Raw genomic sequence first — 22,359 nt, 5'->3', positions numbered from 1 at the left:
TAGCCTTAAATAGTTTTTTTCCTTCATAAATAAAATCACCATTTAAAAACTGCATTTTATGTTTACCTGGGTTATCTTTGTCGTATACATAAAAAAATTTGATAATCTTAAACATTAAAGTGGGGAAACTTTGCAAAACAACAAGAATTTCTACTCCTCTAGGCTGCCTCATTTATATCATGTCAGTCTCCTCTACTTGCCCGACACCGGTGGAGAACCAACACATCAGTAGCTGTTATTTTTCCTAATTTTCGGTCGACCAGAGTTTCTGAGTTCCATTTAAGTCCCATATTTCTACCATTTGTGCTCAATCACCACCTTTCTGTTTTTTTGGACTCTTCCTGAATGTCTCAGCGGGAGTTGGAAACCGCTTTTCCTCTCTGACGTGACACTAAGCAGCATCATTTCAATTCCAATACAAGATAGCGTTAAATAAATAAATAAATACAGCGGCTTATAGACTAAAACAAAGCAAAACTATAAAGTAGTGGTGCTGCGTGCGTTTCTGTATGTAAATGACAAAGTAACAGGTACACTGGAGAGGAGAAGTTCTCCCATGAGGCGAAGATGCGTGTTTCATGTTGTCAGTCTCCACATGACAAAAGAGGGAAAACAGAGCAGATCAAAAACAATGTCAAAGTGGGACACCAACAAAGGAGACAGTTAAAATCCACACAATGTGTGTTCTTTTCCTTTGCATTCCAACAAAAAAGAACATTTTACCCGAGGCCACCATTTCATTTATTTACTTGGACGTGATCCCGGTTTGAAATTCCTGAGTGGCCGTACACACGTTTATCTGTCTCAGATCTGAACCACATCCAGGAGTAATTGCAAGAAAATGAAAAATAACCATAATTATATGACCATCACTACCAGATTCTATGAATCTTTCCTGTGCAGAAAAACCTCCCGTCCCTTATCGAAGCAACTCTCTTCTCAATCTGCTAAATTCCTGTGCAACAGTGAAAGTCCATTCCACACGTAATTAATATCATTAGGATAAGGTACAAAAAAAGTTTCAGATTTGAATCACTAGGGGTGGGACTTACAGAGTAACTTGCAGTACAATATTATTGTAATATTTTGCCAACGGTAATGATAATCGTCATCATCATGAGACAGTGATTATGCAATAATGAATATAGAGGAAGAAAATCCGCTACTATACTGTAGATCACAATATCTATGCAAGTGATGAAACGAATATTAAAATATAGTTATACATTTCTCATAACATTTTCATTATTTAAAGTCTGATGAAGCAGAAATGTGTGCAATTTTTTATTCAATAGGTTATTTTCATTGGTAGTTTAGATATGCGGTGTTAACTGCACATGGAGAAGAACACTAAAATCCGCATCACATTAAAAAAAAAAAATTAATAAAAAAAAAAAAACTCAGCAACTAGCTTACTTTGATGTCGGCCAGAGAAAAGTACAGATACCTAATGTTGACATGGTAATACTGTATACCCTGTGAGAAGAATACAATATCAATATTTAGTCCCACCCTAAGTAATTACCTTACATTCTTAACTAGCGGTCTCCATTCTAACAAATGCCATGTTTGAATTTACAGGTGAAGTTCGCAGTTTTCAAACTGATAGCAAGATTTCAATGTCGGTTCACTTCACCCCTCCCCCCCCCCCCCCCCCCCCCCCCACGTCTCTGACCAAAGCCACTTCCCTCACTGATGTGACTATGTATGAGGCGTGCATTGCACAAAAGTTTCACCTTGTTACGTCTCAAAGGCTGTCCAATTCCTTCGTTTTAACTTTTGTTGCTAACCAGCAGTCAATAATTGGGCCATATTAAAAAAAACTCATCATGTCTCCGCTTTCAGGTGTGTTTTCTTTCCGTTGCAGTGCTGGTGAACGAGGTGCGTCGTGCCTTCGGCGACACACCTGTGGCCAATTTGTAATTTGTAAAAAGTGAGTTATTCTGAGTATTCGGTCACACCTTCTGTCTCTTAAATCTCCGATAGGCTGTTCCTGTGGTGGCGGGAAATGTTTTTGAATCATTAAAATTAAATTAGAGGCATAATATGGGGCCAGAGAGGGAGGATTTTTCAAAAGATCATCTTAATATTCTACTGGCAGGTCATACAGACAGTTTAAACATATGAGAAAACATGTTTTTTTTAAACTGTAAAATCCACTTTTAATTGCCAGACGTGCTGTCCACCAAAATCTTGACCAATGGCAAATGAAATACATATCTGACATCCAGAAACAAGCAGGAATCGTTTAGTTCCACCTCTCACTACACCACATTACTGATAGGAACTTACACAAAATTAATGAATAGAAACTGAAGTAACAATTACCAATCAACCATTAAACAAAATAGCATTCCTATCTCTCCCCTTACCCGAGCGTTTGTAAAAATAAATACCTCCTCTTGAATGAACACCTTACTTCAAGTACATGGCTTGTACTCTGCAGTTGAGTAAATACCTACAACTAAGAGAAAACTACAGTAAACTCTAGCTATTCACAGGGACAGGGAGCAAGCCTTATTGTGAATAGTGGGGGAAAAAGTAAAAATGTAATTGATGCCCCCCAAATGTTTACAATTGCCTATATTAAGTTTAAAATGTGTATACAGTATACCACAAACTATGATCCCCAAAAAAAAAATCTTTCATTTCAAACTCATCTTACATTACCCTTAAAAATAAATGCCTTACGGATGATTTGATTTCCCAAAAATGCACCTGAAGTACAAGTGGTGAAGACTCTTCTCTGTAACTTCCACTAATAACCCAGGGTAAACTTAGCTCCTCACCTATTAGGCATTCTAATACTTAAGTGGATAAAAAGCACACTGACACCTGAAAATTATAGTTTCATCAACTCATCAGGAAAAAACAAAGAGGGCAATACCATTTGTGGTCCATGTTAAGATTTCAAATACTGTTACATAAAAAATGTGACTGTGTGTTCTAAGCATAAAAAAAATATCTGCCATTGGGAAACAATTAGTAATGCAATTGGGGGATGAAAAATGACTACTCTCAAGCAAGATAAATAAGATGAGTGGGAGTGTATCTGACTAAAGACACAGAGGGGCTTTTTACGAAGATCCCAAACAGCAGGCTCTAAATTGCGCATTCGCGCTAATAGATTGCGTATGCTGTTGGCAATGGGTGCAAAAGTGGTGGAGACTAAAGAGGTGGAGTATTAAAAAGAGGGTTTTGCACTTTAGGAAACTGATGATTTTCACAATGGAACATTTGAGAAAGCACCGCAAGTGCAACATGAAGTTTGAAGTGATGGAATCAGAAGTGTTACTGGAAGGCAAACAAACTTAGTACTAGGTTACAGAAAACAAATCTAACGCTCTAATAATATATGGGAAGCCAGCAACCACATAAGAGCCATTATTTGTCGAGATGCAACGCTTCAAAAATTCTTCAAAAATTCTTCCTTAATACAAATTATTCCTTTCCTATTAGCCAGGGTTTTGGCTCAATCTTGTGGCATTTAAGGGCATTAAAGAAAGAGCACAAAAATAGGTGCGTTTTTCTGCAAATAGCTCAGGATATGTTTGAATAGGTGAATTTGCAAAAAGTGAACCGTGAACTGTACTATTTTTTGGGGAATCTTTTTTTTTTGGTACGCAATGTAATGTATGCACTTACTCACCACTTAAGCATAACAGTTTATTGCATTTTCCATGTTTGAGGTGTCCGTTGCAGCACAAGCTCTAGCATAATATAGAGCTTAATTTAAGTAAAATGTCCTATTAATTCTGGTTGAATTTATAGAGTACATCACGACTCACCAGTGTAGTCCTCGCGGCAGATGCACGTGTACCCTCCCTCTTTGCGGGCGCACACCCCTCCGTTCAGACAAGGGTTGGAATAGCAAAGATTGATCTCGGTCTCACAGTAGTCGCCGGTGAAGCCCACGGGGCAACGGCAGCGCAGGCCGGCGATGGGATGAATGGGCCGGAACAGGATGGAGGGTGAGGAGATGAAAGGGGCGGAGCTATTGAAGCGCAGCACAGAGATGCACTTCATGTAGTTCTGACACGGCTCACGCAGACACACATTGTCGTCAAATGGAAGGACCTGAGGGGACAGGAAATGTCAAAGAACGAAGAAAATTGATCATAGCATGTCAAAGCATCTTCAGATATAATGCAGATATGACCCCGCGAGGCTGTGATCAGCATAGGGATAACATCTGAGACGTTCCAGTACAATAGATCACAGGTGTCAAACTCCACATTATTTTATGTGGCCCGTGAAAGCTTGCAATAATTTTTCCTTGACTTCTGTTCAAAACTAGTAATCCATCATGAAAATGATGAACAAATGCAGGGGCAATTATGTAATAGGACGCGTAACATATTAGGTAAGAAAAAGACAAACCACTCCTGTTTTTCCTGAAAAGAAAAAACATTAACCTATTGTTAACTATTTCTATGATTTCCTTAAAACAGGAAAGAAAAATCCAAATGTTAAATGTCACAAAAGATAAGCAGTGTTTTTACATTTTGTTCCTTCACTGTACTGAAGGTGAACTGAACGGTGACCTTAAAAACAAAGTACAATTACAACCAATTTCTGGCCTACCGTTACACCCCTAGCAAACATACATTTATGTGGTTTCACTGTTATAACCGAGGGAAAGCATAACTACAATGTAGCCTGTGATGAAAACTATTTCACATCACTGAATTGGATGTTTCAAAAGTGGTTTGGGGCGATGGCATGACATCATTGTGGATAGATGCATGTTTCTCAGCATTTAATATAAATTGCCTGCATTCAAACAACACCTTTCTCCCTTCAAGGTTAAACTCCTTTTATGCTCATCTCCGTCATACGTTCCAAGATGGTTTATGTTACCATGGGAATAAAAGGAAACTTACATCACAAGCAACGGGGTTCTGAGTATCAGAAGCAACTGTGTTGCAGGGTTACGAACCTCCATCTGTGTGAGCGAGGTCAGCCGCGGCCTGTTCAGGTACAGTTGTTCCTCCAGGGCCTCGGAGGGAAAGAAGTGTCCTCCTGGTAGCGCCGCAGAGAAGCTCACGTTTAGGATCCCTCCCGGTGCTGCGTCCATGTCCGGCTGGATGTTGAAGACAAAAACATCCTCGACAGGCACCGAGAGAATCGCTGACACACCCTCCAGAAAGTGACCCAGCAACGGTGACAGGAAGTGCTCCTGGGACATGTTCTGCAGGCGCACTGTGACGCTGCTGCCCAGCATGTCCTCGGTGATTATGAGGACACGGAGGACGCAGTGTGCTGAAATGCTGTGGACACCATCTGTAAAGCAAAAGAAGAGTAATTAAATAATTGATAAGGAGGGTGTGAGAAGAGTAACATAGAGGAGGAAAATTAAGGGGATTAATCAAATATAAAGGAATGAGAATGTGGATAAGGGCTTGTTAGATACGCAACACAGCTACATGTATACTATACAAATACTTCACAAAAATAACAAATGATGATGATCATGATGGATGGATGGATGGGCTGAAGACAGATAGTAGTCCCTTAGCATCTAGCTATTCTTGGGTCATGTTAAGATTTCAAATGCTCTTACTTAAAAAAATTTGACTGTATTCTAAGCACAAAAGATATCTGCCAATGGATACAATTAGTCATGCAATTGGGGGATGAAAAATGACAACTCCTAAGCAAGATAAATAAGATGAGTGGTACTGTATGTGACTAAAGACACAGAGGGGCTTATTTAGTAAGATCCCAAGTAGCAGATCAGATTGCCCACACTTTTGGCACCAGATGTGAAAGTGGTCGAGACTGCAATATTTCAAATAGGCTTTTACACTTGCGAAAGCTCTGAGTATTTTCACCATGGAACATTTGAACATTTGCGAGAGCACCGCAAGCGCAACATGAAGTTTGAAGTGATGGAATTGGGAGTGTTAGTGGAAGGTAAACAAACATTTAATGAGATACAGAAAATAAATCTATTCCTCCAATAATTTGGGCGACACCAGCAACCACCCAAATCCTATGTTTTGTTTTTTCACTTTAATTGGTCCTGAGTGTGTGGCAATTGGATGTAGGCTACAACAGGGTGTGTGCACATCTTGAGTAACATTGTGTTTAAAACTTGAGACAGTTGAAAACTGCTCTGAGAGATGCCAGCCTCAACTGTCACAGTGCGCTGAAATGACCCAGAGGCAAGGAAATGCAGAGTTGAAAGTTTTGTCATAGGTGATATGGCATGACCCCTTCTTGTGACTGGTTGAAAATCAGCCCTTATGTCATTCAGAAACTCCAAAATTGCATTGCACAATAGACAATACATTGAGATATATTTTTTGGGCATTAAAAAAAAAAAAATTACAATTCACAATATTGTAGATTTTGTCCCTGCTGTTTCTCATTTTGCTTGTGCTATGCTGGCACCGCTTTGCGTCTGCTTTTCAGGCATGCTAGTTAAAGACACAAAATCAGCCAACTCAATTTGTCTCACAGTGTGCATATTTTTGCATAACACCTGCCACAATGCGCAAAATGAACAATTTTGTGCATTTGCCAGATGGAATCCTGATTGCGGCCCGTTCGTAGGTCAGATTTCACTTCTTCAATCAAGTGTTCACACGTAAACCTTTAATAAATCAGGCCCAGAGTGTGTAAAATGCGGGCTCATTTTGCAAAAGTAAAACCATGAGTGTAAAAACATGCGCCACAAAGTCAGAAGAATAGCATGGACAGGCGACGGGTGAAAGAGGAAGGTCACAGGAAGGAGAGAAAGAGATCTAGGAGATAGAGGGTAACAGGATTAATAAAATAAAACAGAACACTTGAATATAAAGAAAAGATGTCTTATTAATGATGAATATGAAAGAACAAATAAAGTGGAGAATCAATAATGATCAAATATTCAATTATATTATAAATAATTGATTGTCTCTTGTTGGTTCATTTTCCCTACAAAGCTTTTCAAATGGTTAACTGTCTCACATTTGTAATTCACCAATTTAAAAAGGATGGGCAGGGAGATTCAATGAATTTGGTAAGAAAAACACAACAAGTGAAGGCAACAGAAGGAGAGTGGGCTAAAAAGATTGCAAGAAAAAGGCGGAAGCAGGAGGTACGTCAGGATGGGGGTTGGGTGGGGTGGCAGCTGGTTTGATTACCGGATTATGAGGAGCCTCACTCCCTACTGACCTCTAACACACACACACACACACAGACGTAGCAGAGGGCAATAAATAAGGAGCCAGCCATTAAGGAGTAACACGAAAAAATAGATGACCATTTACAGACTACATAGAAATATAAAGCACAAACCACACCACACCACCACAGTACATACGTATGATTCAATAAACTAGATGTCATCATCGTCAACTTCCGAGGGCCAAAGGGCAACATATTTCATTATTGTCATCACTCCATATCATGTAGCACAAATTGAATCTGATCTGCCATTGTTATTTAAATGACACTGAATTCTTGGAAATGACTGTGGATTATGTGCTAGAGTAGGATTTAATCACACACACACAAGCGCACACATGCACACACACACACACACACACACAGAGATCTATATACATTTCACGTCAGTGTATTTAGTACACACTGTAATTACAGCTCTCCCGTCACCCCCCTTGAGCGTGGATTTATTTTCTTACATCGTAAAGTACAACCATGTACACTGAGTTGTTGGAGCTAATTTCAAACCTACAGCCAGAATTAAAAAAAATGCTACTCTCAAGAACCAGTGGTGGTGTTGATTGAGTGGACCGATTGTTTTCAGGACAACCGTCAAGCATAGAATGCATTTTTTTGAGTGAAACTAGTTTGTCTGTTAATTAATTAGTAGGATTACGTGGTGAAGTGGCACATGTACTAAGCAAGAACAAACACGTAAACACCAGAGGCATGAAAAAGGTGGGGGGGAAAAAAACATTTTAGGTGGGGTCTGGTGGATCCCCTGAGCCCTCGCAGAGAATTTTTTTGATGTTAACATACATTAAGCAATCTGGAAGACTCTGAAGAGTAAAATAAGGCAAAATAATATATATTTTCTTCACGCAGAATAACATTTATTTACAGCGCTCAAGTACATGTTGATGTACAAATTCAAGACTAAAATAAAATATGCCTCATTTCTTTGCTTTTTTTGTTTTGGCCTCCAACTTGAGCCAGGCCCATCTTCACCTGCACCTGAAGCCTGCTTCAAGCTGTGCCACATGAATAGCATCCCCCTCTTTAAGCACTCTCATTCTGGAAAAGAATTGACTAAAATCATTGTCTGTTCCACTTCATTTTTCACTATTACCAACAGTAAGAGTAAAAAGGCTGGCACGGTGGATGACTGGTTAGAGCGTCTGCGTCACAGTTCTGAAGACCGGGGTTCAATACCCGGCCCCGCCTGTGTGGAGTTTGCATGTTCTCCCCGTGCCTGCGTGGGTTTTCTCCGGGCACTCCGGTTTCCTCCCACATCCCAAAAACATGCATCGTAGGTGAATTGACGACTCTAAATTGCCCGTCGGTGTGAATGTGAGAGCGAATGGTTGTTTGTTTGTATGTGGGCTGCGATTGGCTGGCAACCAGTTTAGGGTGTACCCCGCCTCCTGCCCGATGGATTGGCTCCAGCACGCCCGCGACCCTAGTGAGGAGAAGCGGCTCAGAAAATGGATGGATGGATGGATGGATGGATAAGAGTAGAAAGTACACAGTAAAATTATTACTCAAATACTGAGTAAATAGTGAGTAACTTCTCATTTTTTCATCACAGCAGGAAAATCAATTAAAAAAATAAAAAAATACAAAATAAAATGTGAATGTGCAAATTCTGATGTTGCTGTGTGTGTCTATGCACAGTCAAAACTACAAAAAAAAAAAACATCTGCACGGTGTTTTCTCAAGTTACAAGCGAGCTGAAATATCCACGTTAGGGGAGACAGTGCCAGACAAATACTGCAATACAAGAAAGCTATTGTTTTTGTTCGTCTAAATGTAAACAATGCCCTGTGATTGGCTGGCAACCAGTTCAGGGTGTACCCCGCCTCCTGCCCGATGACAGCTGGGATAGGCTCCAGCACGCCCGCGACTCTAGTGAGGAGAAGCGGCTCAGAAAATGGATGGATAAATCTAAACAAGAGTAGCGCGCCGTTGCCTTCATGGTAACAATGACCTTCCCAACATGGCCGCCACGTACGCATGACGATCAGCGGCACAGACTTATCAAGTGTGAATACCAATGTCCGGGAAGCCCAATGGAAGTAGTTGTGAGGTCATGAGACTTTGTGTCTTTTGATTGGTGAACTAGACTTAAATGTACTACATGTGTACTCTGAATTTATATTGTCTTTCATCCATTGGAATACGCCCACCACCACCACCGAATCAAAAATTATACGATCCTGTCATCTTATGCCCTCTTCGGTGCACCTCATGATACGGTATGTGCAAAAAATGCATAGCAAAATAGGAATTTAAAAACAAAGAAAGAAAGAAACAAACAAACAAACCAATGTGATTTTTGTGGTCATAGCCTGGGGTGAGTCATTGGTTAAGGAAAATGCTACTGTATTACAAGCTGCGGCTCAAGGATTTTATATTTTTCCACTAATCTTTGTATTGCGAGGCTTTCAAAAATGTTCTTAACTACGCAGCGAATAGTGCATGAACTCCAATCACAAAACAGGCATATACAAGAATTGAAGTGTACAATTTGGTACTGATCCAAAACGAGCCTTGGTGGCGATTTATGCTATACTGAGTGCCACTGCTCCCTCCTTGAGCTGTCACCTTATCGTGGTGGAGGGGTTTGTGTGTCCCAGTGATCCGAGGAGCTAAGTTGTCTAGGGCTTTATGCCCCTGGCAGGGTCACCCATGGCAAACAGGTCCTAGGTGAGGGACCAGACAAATCACAGCTACAAAAACCCCTATGATGACAAACAATTCAGGAAGACGTTTTCCCTTGCCCGAACGCGGGTCACCGGGGCACCCCTCTGGAGCCAGGCCTGGAGGTGGGGCTCGAAGGCGAGCGCCTGGTCGCCGGGCCTGCACCCATGGGGCCCGGCCGGGCACAGCCCAAAAGGCTAACGTGGGTCCCCCTTCCCATGGGCTCACCACCTGTGGGAGGGGCCATAAGGGTCGGATGCAGTGTGAGCTGGGCGGTGGCCGAAGGCAGGAAACTTGGCGATCCAATCTCCGGCTACAGACGCTGGCTCTAGGGACGTGGAATGTCACCTCTCTGGCAGGGAAGGAGCCCGAGCTGGTGTGTGAGGTCGAGAAGTTCCGACTAGATATAGTCAGGCTCGCATCCACACACAGCTTGGGCTCTGGTACCAGTCCTCTCGAGAGGGTTTGGACTCTCTTCCACTCTGGAGTCTGGAGAGGTGCCGAGCAGGTGTGGGTATACTTATTGCCCCCCGACTCGGCACCGGTACGTTGGGGTTCACCCCGGTGGACGAGAGGGTAGCCTCCCTCCGCCTTCGGGTGGGGGGACGGGTCCTGACTGTTGAATGTGCCTATGCACCAAACAGCAGTTCAGACTACCCACCCTTTTTAGAGTCCTTGGAAGGGGTGCTGGAGAGCGCTCCCACTGGGGTTCCATCGTTCTGCTGGGGGACTTCAATGCTCACGTGGGCAATGACAGTGAGACCTGGAAGGGCGTGATTGGGAGGGACGCCCCCCCCCCCCCCCCCCGCCCCCAATCAGAACCCGAGCAGTGTTCTGTTATTGGACTTCTGTGCTCATCACGGATTGTCCAAAACGAACACCATGTTCAAGCATAAGGGTGTCCACACGTGTACTTGGCACCAGGACACCCTAGGTCGCAGTTCGATGATCGACTTTGTGGTTGTGTCATCGGATTTGCGGCTGAATGTCTTGGACACTCGGGTGAAGAGAGGGGCGGAGCTGTCAACTGATCACCACCTGGTGGTGAGTTGGCTCTGATGGTGGGGGAAGATGCCGGTCCGACCTGGCAGGCCCAAACGTATCGTGAGGGTCTTCTCGGAATGTCTGGCAGAATCCCCTGTCAAAAGGAGTTTCAACTGCCACCTCCGGCAGAACTTCACCCACGTCTCGGGGTAGGCGGGGGACATTGAGTCCGAGTGGACCATGTTCCGAGCCTCCATTGCTGAGGAGGCCGACCGGAGCTGTGGCCGTAAGGTAGTCTGTGCCTGTCGTGGCGGCAATCCCCGAACCCGATGTTGGACACCAACGGTGAGGGATGCAGTCAAGCTGAAGAAGGAGTACTATCGGGCCATTTTTGGCCTGTGGGACTCCTGAGGCAGCTGATGGGTACCGGCTGGTCAAACGGAATGCAGCTTTGGTGGTCGCTGAAGCAAAAACTCGGGTATGGGAGGAGTTTGGTGAGGTCATGGAGAAAGACTTCCGGACGGCTTCAAGGAAATTCTGGTCCACCGTCCGGCGTCTCAGGAGGGGAAAGCAGTGCACCACCAACACTGTGTATAGTGGGGATGGGGCGCTGCTGACCTCGACTCTGGACGTTGTGAGTCGGTGGGGAGACTTTGAAGACCTTCTCAACTCCACCGACACGCCTTCCCATGAGGAAGTAGAGTCTGGGTTCTCTTATCTCTGGGGTCGAGGTCACCGAGGTGGTTAAAAAGCTCCTCGGTGGCAAGGCCCCGTGGGTGGATGAGATTTTTCCCGGAGTTCCTAAAGGCTGTGGATGTTGTGGGACTGTCCTGGTTGACACGCCTCTGCAACATTGCGTGGACAGTGCCTCTGGATTGGCAGACTGGGGTGGTGGTCCCCCTTTTTAAGAAGGGCGACCGGAGGGTGTGTTCCAACTACAGGGGGATCACACTCCTCAGCCTTCCTGGTAAGCCTTCTATTCAGGGGGTGCTGGAGACAAGGGTCCGTCGGGAAGTCAAATCTCGGATTCACGAGCAGTAGTGTGATTTTCCTCCTGGCCGTGGAACAGTGGACCAGCTCTACACCCTCTGCAGGGTCCTCGAGGGTGCATGGGAGTTCGCCCAACCAGTCTACATGTGTTTTGTTCATAACTTTTATGGACAGAATTTCTAGGCGCAGCCGAGGCGTAGAGGGGGTCCGGTTTGGTGGCCTCAGAATAGCATCTCTGCTTTTTGCAGATGGTGTGGTTCTGTTCGCTTCATAAAGCCGTGATTTCCAACTCTCACTGGAGCGGTTCGCAGCAGAGTGTGAAGCGGCTGAGATGAGAATCAGCACCACCAAATCTAAGGGGCTCCCTTAGAGATAGGGTGAGAAGCTCGGTCATCCGGGAGGATCTCAGAGTAGAGCCGCTGCTCCTCCACATCGAGAGGAACCAGATGAGGTGCCTTGGGCATCTGATACGGATGCTGCCCATACGCCTCCTTGGTGAGGTGTTCCGGGCACGTCCCAACGGGAGGAGAACCCGGGGACGACCCAGGACACGCTGGAGAGACTACGTCTCTCGGCTGGCCTGTGAACGCCTCGGGATCCCCCCGGAAGAGGTGGATGAAGTGGCTGGGGAGAGGGAAGTCCGGCCTTCCCTGCTAAAGCTATTGCCCATGCGACCCGACCTCAGATAAGCGGTAGAAAATGGATGAGTGCCATTGCCTTGCCGTTGCAATACTTTTGGAGGGGATTGTATACTGTAGCGGCACGGTGGGCGACTGGTTAGAGCGTCAGCCTTACAGTTCTGAGGACCGGGGTTCAATCCCCGGCCCCCGCCTGTGTGGAGTTTGCATGTTCTCCCCGTGCCTGCGTGGGTTTTCTCCGGGCACTCCGGTTTCCTCCCACATCCCGAAAACATGCATGGTAGGTTAATTGCCAACTCTAAATTGCCCGTAGGTGTGAATGTGAGTGCGCATGGTTGTTTGTTTTTATGTGCCCTGTGATTGGCTGGCAATCAGTTCAGGGTGTACCCCGCCTCCTGCCCGATGATAGCTGGGATTGGCTCCAGCACGTCCGCGACCCTAGTGAGGAGAAGCGGCTCAGAAATTGGATGGATGGATGCATGTATACTGTAATTTGTGTTTTAGTTTGGACATCCATTTTTGTGCTTTTAATTAATGAGTGTCTCCAAACCTTTGAGTGGTACTGTTACGGTTTTATCTACTACCATTTATTGTAAACCGTGCATTGCATGAAAAAAACTCACAGTAAGCTCTAATATTGCTACAGTGAGTGCAGTCTTTTTAGGTTTACTAATGGCTCCATTGAAAGCCACAGGAAGGTTGCAAAAGAAACAAATTAAAGCAATTTAAGAATACAAACTGCGCACATTCTGCCACACAAGTGGATATCAGGTAATACAGCAAAATGTTCTGCTGTCGTAAAGAATATAATAAATCATAGATCATTTCTGCTGGAAAAATAAAGATGATTTTACATCATTTATATAAATGTTTAATTTATGTGCGATGTTGGGAGTTATTTAATTTTGCATCGACCCTAGTGAGGAGAAGCGAGACAGAAAATGGATGGCTAGATCGATGGATTGGAACACACAAAAAACAAAACAAAATGTCCTTCACTTTGCTCTCTGACCTTGCAACAACAATCAGTTATCACACTCTGATGAAGCTTAAGAAGGCTAAGCTTGCCTCACTCGCACATGGGACATGAGGCTTTGACTGACACTTTGCAAATCCAACATCAGCCAGTTAGAAGGACAATCACACGTGAGCAAACAAGGTCAAAGATCATCTCCAGCAGAGATGTGAGCGCCTGCAGAGTGCAGCACAAGTCGACAAGAAGTCAGACAGGGAAATACAAAGAAGAATAGCCTACAACTCTTAGCACACAAGATAGAGAGAATAGATAACAAAAACGTTACTGCTGACTGATATAATTATTAATTCAGAAATAGACAGTAGATCCAGCCTTTGAATGGGAAGCCATGGAACTATTCTGAAACACTCTTGAGTGGTTATGTGAAGTGAGGACAGGTGATTTTTTTGCATACCATCTAATAAAACATCCAAGTTATCAATAATGTATCACCCTTTCTGACGCTTTAGCGTGCATGGAAACAATAAAACATTAATATCTTAAGAAGGCCACAAATGGAAAGTTACTTTGGTATTTTTTTACACAACAGAGGAACAAAGCATTTTCTAAATAACTCAAGAGAAGCTTTGACCCCTGCGGACTTGGAGATGTCATCAAAAGTGGGAGAGCGCTCGTAAAGCCTTTAAAGAATGAACATGCTGATGTGGAATAACCAGCAACTGGGTCCCACTGGAGCCAGAACACCAGTTCAACATAAGAACAAGGCAGGTCTGATGAGTGTTCTGCCTCTAAGATGCTCGGTGGGTCGACAAGAGGGGATTTCAGTGCTATCTCTCATTGCCAGGTAGCCTGACTAATAGGACACTGAAAAGTGCCTTGAATGTCAGAGGATCCCAAGCGCACATCCAGGGAAGCCGGATAGAAATAGTTTGTAAAGTCGTGTAGAGAGGTAGCCCGCAGCAGGAGGTGAAAACAGACATGAAAATATATTTTTACAAGGCCGCTACAAATAACATCTACCAAATGTGGTTAGGGAAAATGGTCTCAAGCAATGCACATGCAGACGAACACCGGAAAGTTGAATGCCCCTGAGGTCATTTGTAATTCAAAGGTTTGAGAAAAATAGTGAGTTTGAACCGCTGTCAAACATGGTGTCACAAGATGTCAGCATACCTCACCAAAGCTCACTCTGTTCAGCGAGGATGCGTGTTTTCCCTTTATAACTCGTACTCCAAAAGAGGAGTACCCCAACCAGGGGTGTCAAGTGAAGAAGAACATGAGAAGAAAAGAAGAACCAATGGTTAAAATGGAAACCTGCTGCCATGGGGATCCCGATTCAAGTCATCGACCAGTAGACGATTGTGGGCAACAACAACAAAAAAATCATCCATCAACCCCATCATCCCCCTGACCCCTGCTGTGGTGTCCTTGAGCATGACACAGATACCCTGAACTGCTCCCGGGGAGCTAAGCTAACCCCCTGCTCCAATGTGTGCCACTAACTGGGTGTGTTCACTACTGTGACAGCTTAAAAGCAGAGGACAAATATGAGAATATGCATGTAAGCATATAGTATGTCATGACAAGAAAGATGATCGCCGTCATCACCGTTACCAAGGGGAGTTATCAACATTAAGAATTTTTCCTGGTTGTTGTTTTTGTTATTACAGTGGTCAACTTGCTTTTACACTTGAGATGCATGAGGTGCATCTGTAATGCAAACCACGCTGCCTCCGTAAGACAGTGTTTTATTGTTTTTATACTTTACGAATCGATGTTTATTTTTACACTTGCATGGCCGTTATGCATGTGAAAATAGTACTTAAAAAATTGCCTGGACAGTTAATAAACATTTATTATGGAAACAGTTTAGGCGTTCGAACTTTACTGCAGGCCCAGCAAAACAAAAAGGACTTTTTTTGTTGCGATGGTACTCACTGAGCCCTGTCACGAATAGTAAAAAAACTGCTAGTTTTAATGGACGCCCCACTAAAAATATTTATAATTGCCTACAAATATACAGCACTATGATCCCAAAACGTTTAGTATCATATCTTTTTACAACAATAACCTTAAAAATAAATGGTTCAACTCAGGCTAACGTTAAGTCTCTCAGTCGAGACGTACACTTCAAAGTAGTTCCGTAACACCAATTAGCGCTTTCCTATTTGCGAGGGCTTTGGCGCCACCTTGTGGAATCTGGGAACTTTATATAAAGAGCACCAAAATGACGAAAAGGTGTCTCGACGGTATGTTATAAGCCACAACTGAATAAATGTATCCTTGAGCCATGACCTTTATCCAGCCAGTGCTAGAGGACTCAGCATTTTTTTGCACAATTGTCAAAAAAAAAAAATAATAATGTACCGGCATTACCAGATAACTAGCAACCCTTTACTGCTCAGTGACTGTTTTTTTTTTTTTTTTTTTTTTTTGGTCAATGTCTTTATGTCTCCAAAGTGTTCTGTAAATTAACTGTCTGTTGTCGTACTAGAGCGGCTCCAACTGCCGGAGACAAATTCCTTGTGTGTTTTTTGGACAAACTTGGCAAATAAAGATGATTCTGATTCTGATTCTGATCAACAACTGACTTGAAGTCGAAAAAAACAGCACCTTTACAATCTTGAAGATACAAAGGTGCTGTATAAAAATCCAGCCAATCCCCTACTTTTAGATGTAGAATTACATGATTGAGAACCAGTAGAAGAAATGCACTCAATTAATTGACCAAAACCGTTAATACAATTGCTGTGAAATCAAAAAGGTCTCTGAAGTAACTTTGGCGGCCGATTTAATCAAATTCATTTAACTCAATATCTCTTCATATGCAGTCAAGTTCAAGGGATGTGGATGTAGCAGACACGTGTAACAGGATTAAATGTTTAAAAGCCCTTCTTGCATCGCATTCATATTCACTGGTACCGTTGTGGTTAAGAGTCTGGCTGAGTATCTGCTCGCTTCCTCATTTAAGCGATTGGGATTAAAAGTAAAAAGCCCAAAGGGGGAGATTTGTTACAACTAGCATGCAAACCATTTTTTTTATTTTATTTTTTAAATCTGCAAAAATTGGATTTAGAGTGAACAAAAGCCATTTGGTGCTTCTCAAAAATACACAAAATGTCTGTCATGGTGCCTTCAGCCCATTAGTGTACAGAGTCCCATGTTTACACCATCAGATGGGTTCAATCCCATTTCACACTGCGCTGTCAACATGGTTTTACTCAGCCCGTTTGTGAATCACCTCTCTGTTCCGTGAAAAGCCCTCAAGTCCAATAGTCGGTAGACTTTACAAAACACTACTGTGACAGTTCCATCCAGATAAGGAATACAGAGACAGGATATGATAAGACATCTTTTCTTTTGACAACCAAGGGAAGGAAAAGCTCACTAATATTAATAATGGTTGTCCTATTTTTACATTTCAGAATGTGAAAATGTTACTTCCATCGTTGCTTGTGCAGCTAATTAAAGTTATCTATGATGGCAATCGTTTTCCATGGGAAATTTGTTTGGAATACGAACACATAAGACTTCAGAAGTTATGTTGTGATGTATGATCCAACATTATAGGGGCTTTGTTGTTTTTTCTGCAACATCTGTCAGCACTAAAATGCAAATATGGGGTAACATCAATTTATAGCGAAAAGTATTGTCTGAGTATCATTGCAACACACACACACAGAGCAATATCTGAGGCTGGCTTGACTGCTGATTTCTGCTCTGTTTGTTTTGAAAGCCTTTCAAGCCTTGAGGTCAGTCATTCTACTAAGAGTAGAACTCAGTTGAAAAAACAGCAACACACACACACACACACACAGAGAGAGAGAGTAACACCGACAACATTAGGGTTCAAAGCAGCCTTCTACAAAAAAAGCTTTAATCCTTTACATTAAACCGTCGGATACTTGCACTGACACAAAAGCCATCTCCCATGTTAAGTCCCTGCCCATTAGCCCGTATCACATGAATCCACGCGTCGTGTCTATTGTACCTCATAAGTTGATCTGCAGCCTCACACAAATCCATGCTCCTCTGACCTCTCTGACATGCATGTGACAGCAGTTAACAGCTGGAATGTGACAGCTGCCAACATCCTGCTTGTGTCTTCTAGTTGTTCTGTGACCACCCCTGCAAATCATTTACTTTCAAATGTGCAACCATCAGTGGTGGGAAATAAAGTAAAAATGCTTCGTTACTCTACTGATTTTTTAGGTACTCTAGCTGTACTTTCCTGGAATATATTTTTTTCTGATGACTTTTTACATTTCCTCCTATTTCAAAACGGATATGTGCACTTTCTATTCCTTACTTTGTCAAAATAGGCTCGTTAGTTTTTTCAACCTCCACGGATGACAACATGACAAAGACGTAAGTAGCGAGAGGTAAAACCACTGTTTAGATATTAGTAATTGATTGAGATCCTGGGATCTTTTAAGGCAGACAAAAACAACAGCGCCATGGTGGATCGAACGTGAACCAAAGAGCATTAACAACAACAGAAAATATTTGGAGAAGCAAAATATTCCCCATTCATGGCCTTATTTAAGAGAATTGTTTGATGTTGTCAGCGCAAAAATGATTTGTGGCAAATGCGTTGTTTATTGTGCCAGCCTAAAACCCACCAGCTTCTGGGAGTCAAAAATTTTGTCTAATCTGGCAAAAAAAAATGTAAATAATTTCACTCGTTATCATTAGATAATTTATATATATATATATATATATATATATATATATATATATATATATATACATTCTCAGTCAAGTCACGGCAGCAAAGCTATGGGAAGACAATGTTTTGATAGCATAAAAGTCAAAACAACACTAGCCAGCTCTTGGTTTAAAAAAAGAACAACAACATGTTATTTTTTTCCTTATTTTTTTTCTTCTTCCCAGGACAAGCACTATGCAAGTTAATAAAGGAGGAAGACTATTTTGTGTGCAGAGACTTTTTCTCGCTGTGCTAAGTTTTCAAAATGTCTATTGTTTATAATTAACAGCAAAAAATAGCCTATTTACTTTTGTTCTTAAGTACATTCCAAAGTCTGTACTTTTTTACTTTTACTTAAGTACAGGAGTTAGAAAAGTACAGCGTGTGAGTACTTTGCTACCTCTGGAAGCCATAGTGACATCCAGGCAGGGAAAGGAATGAAGCAACGTTTTATTTTGGTTCGATTCTTAAAGTCCTCATTTTTATCTCCAGTGTTCCTGTATGATATCATTTGATATTTTGCAGCCTAGTGAAAATCGCTGCCTCAGTCAAGCACCTGAGGCTGATTTGCATGTGGCGCAAAGCCCTCCTGTCGCCTGCCCAAATCAAAATGTTCCGAAACAATGGGTCCTGTTAGGCACCGCATTATTGCAGAAGCGACGACTCCTGTGAGGCCTTCTTATCCGTTGAAGCACACAAAGAGAATGTGCGCCCCTCAGCAACATGAGTAAATACAGTACGCAGGCCACTGAGGTTACTGACAGGGTCATAGGTCTAAGGCTCTGGCATGGTTGCGGGCCACTAACTACCCAACATGAGAAAAAAAGTGCCATCTGGCCTTTTGAGCCTATGTGGGGCGGGGTGAAGGGGCAAAACCTGGGACTCGCTGCACCACCTGAAACAATTAAATCCTGGCAAGCAACTGTGGACCAAAAGAACACCTAATGGCATATAATGGGCTGCTAAAGGAGCTCTATAGTGGCGTTATAACAGGCTTGGCCAGTATGTACTGGACACTGTATAGCCAGTGCGTGCAGGCGGCTGTGGTTGCAGAGTCAGCATGCTCATGGGGTTTGAGCTTTTGCTTTCACATTACGGTCTTCTCTCTCCGAGTGAAACTACTGCATATTAACCTACAGTACAATGGCACTCAGTATAGCATAAATCGCCACCAAAGCTCATTTGGATCTGTACCAAATTGTACACTTCATTTCTTGTACATGCCTGTTTTGTGATTGGAATTCATGCACTATTGTCTGTGTAGTAAAGAAAACTTTTTAAATGCCTATTTTGCTATGCATTTTTTACACATGCATACAAATAGGTATAGGGCAGCGGAAATTTAGCTTTTCAAAATGGCAATTTTTAATTTCAATGGTTTTTTATTTTTATGATATATGATGATGTCTGATGTCAATAAAATAATGTTACAGCTTATGTCTGATGATTCCATTCTGTGCAATAAGACGAGTTGGTTTTAAACCTACACTTTTACAGAGACAGGAAGTTTTCTTTTTTTTTTTTTTAATCAGAAATATACATTTTATCTCATTGTATTAAGGAACAGAACTGTCGAATATGTGACCAAGGCAGTTGCTGCTTATATTTTAAGGCTTTCTGCTTGGCTAAAATAGCGCTTGATAAACTGTATTGTACATAGAGATTTTGTTAAAATGTTATTGGTACATTTTTGGGGTTTTTACCCCAAAGTGTTGAAGATATGCCTTTTATGCGATCTGTGTACATAGCAAATTGTTCAAGGTAAATGGGTGGGTAATTTTTTTGTCCAATGGAAAAAAAAAAAACGTGATAAAAAGCATATCGTACTTTGGCGCAGTAGCTACTCGGAATAAATGCATCCACAGCTTCTTTTTAAAACTGTGAGTGTTGTTAATGTAACTAAACCACAATTATAAACCTTTTTCCATTAAATACTATGAAAAAATTGGCATCATTATATTTTTAAAGGGGCGGCACGGTGGAAGACTGGTTAGAGAGCCCCACCTGTGTGGAGTTTGCATGTTCTCCCCGTGCCTGCGTGGGTTTCCTCCCACATCCCAAAAACATGCATGCTAGGTTAATTGAAGACTCTAAATTGCCCGTAGGTGTGAATGTGAGTGCCAATGGCTGTTTGTTTGTATGTGCCCTGCGATTGGCTGGCAACCAGTTCAGGGTGTACCCCGCCTCCTGCCCGATGATAGCTGGGATAGGCTCCAGCACGCCCGCAACCCTACTGAGGATAAGCGGCTCAGAAAATGGATGGATGGATGAATGGATATTTTTAAAGGCAGCATTTCCTTTGTATTAAAAAGATGCTGGTAAGACCATGTGTTGTTGTTTTCTTATGCATACAGCATAAGTGTGCTCCACCACACCACTGTGAGTTTACACTATTCACCATTGATGTCCCCAGAACAAATCGTTTTGTTTTTTTCCTCTAGTAGAGCCTTGCCCTGAGAGTTGGCGAGTACAAACAAAGCCGTTTTTGGCCACTAGATCAGTTTTTTTGCTTTGATCAAGGTCACCTTGCGCTGACGCCCTTTGTGTTGTTACATTACAATAAAAACATGATTTGTCCGTACCAGCAAACCCTGCAGCAAGATGTGTGTGCATAATCGTGTGTGTAAAAGCTGGCTGAACATGAATGAGCAACACTTTTAAACTACAACGAAGCAGAAACATGGGAATTATGCCGAGAATCAATAGAGTAGAAGCTGAGAGAAAGAACTAGATAGGCCAAGACAAAAGAGGGGAGTGCAGCCTGAGCACTCTCTGCCATGCACTGATACTATTGACGAACAAGACCTGAATACCCTCTGAAGCACAAAGCTTTTGAGCCACCTGAGAGTACACACTTTGTGAACTGAACACAAAAAAGTCATGCACAAATATTATGCACATCATTTTTAAAAACGTGCAGAAATTTTGCCTGTTCATGGCAAAAATACACACAACTCATGCATCTAGGAACAACACAAACACTGTGAGAGGATATAAGTGGTGTGGAGGGAAAAGACAAACAAAAAACTATGTCATGGAAGAGACGTGACCCAGGAAATGTTTGGAAGATAACAGGGAGCGGGGACTTCAAATGAAATGAGGATGCACAGCTGAATATGAAGGAAGGATGCAGAGATGCTATATGCATGAGTGGATAAAATATATGGGGAGATAAGAGCAGAGTAAAGACTGAGGGAGCAACAAGACCAGAGTGGCAACTGATAGGAATTAATTCATCCAACCATCCGTGTATCCACACATGTGCATAGAATAAAGAAAGAGAGGAGTCATAGACAAACACACACACACAGACATACATACATACACACGCACGCGCACACACACACACACACACACACACACACACACAGCGAGAGAGAGGGAAAATGACAGATTTGCTTCGAGCCTGACTGGCGCTGACTGTAGTTTCATTATAATCTCATCACTGTCATATCCTGCAGGGGTAAGATAGTGGGAGAATCTCATATGAATACATACTGTGAGTCAGTTCAAGCAAGCTGAATGCTCTGTAGAACAAGTCAGAGGGGCACCATTTTGGCACATTTACCAACAAAAAAGTCCACAACGCACACGCATGCTTATTTACAGTAGTATCTGCATTGACAGCTGACATCCATCGACTCTCCTTAATAAATGAAGCTGCCTCAAAGTTCTCACCGCACATCAGACAATAGATAAGCTCATGACTAATCAAATATGAACAATACCTACATACATGCAATTGCAGAAAAACAGTGAAATACTTGCTTTAGCTTTTTCCATCATATAAATTATTGCATACGGTTAGTTGAATATATTTATTTCCATGCTTTATACATTCACTGCTTCCATACTTCATATATTCAGTGGTTAGTTATTACTCTGGTTTACTCACAATTATTAGCTGTTGATTATGTACATATATGCTAAGGTAGATTGTATTTTTGCAGTACTTTTTGTGGAGTAACGAAGTCAATTATTTGGATTTTGTTTTCACTGGGTCTACCCCGCCTCTCAACCAAAGGCAGCTAGCAGAGGCTCCAGCTCACCTGCATCCCGAGTGAGGACAGAAAATTGATACATTTTTTTTACACTGTTAGGCTGGGCAAAGTGACATATATCCCAGTGTGGCATGTGAGGTTCAATTATAGCAACTATTCAAGTTACTAAATATGGTTCCTAGCCAATTATGGTTAATCAATAAGAGTCAA

At 42.4% G+C, this 22,359-nt stretch overlaps 1 protein-coding gene across 1 annotated transcript in view; it reads right to left on the bottom strand.

Annotated features, from left to right (window-relative positions):
• celsr3 (cadherin, EGF LAG seven-pass G-type receptor 3) overlaps positions 1-22,359 on the bottom strand; it is a 96,968-nt gene that overhangs the window by 68,489 nt on the left and 6,120 nt on the right. Inside the window, exons 2-3 of the mRNA XM_061780518.1 lie at positions 4,940-5,283; positions 3,789-4,077 (exon numbers count right to left, since the gene is read on the bottom strand). Coding sequence (XP_061636502.1) covers positions 3,789-4,077; positions 4,940-5,283 — 633 coding nt within the window. The remainder of the gene's footprint in view (positions 1-3,788; positions 4,078-4,939; positions 5,284-22,359) is intronic.

The sequence above is a fragment of the Phyllopteryx taeniolatus genome, chromosome 1, assembly GCF_024500385.1.
Source record: "Phyllopteryx taeniolatus isolate TA_2022b chromosome 1, UOR_Ptae_1.2, whole genome shotgun sequence".
Lineage (NCBI taxonomy): Eukaryota > Metazoa > Chordata > Actinopteri > Syngnathiformes > Syngnathidae > Phyllopteryx > Phyllopteryx taeniolatus.
Note: the sequence above shows the minus strand (reverse complement) of the source record. Positions and strands in the feature narration are given on the sequence as shown.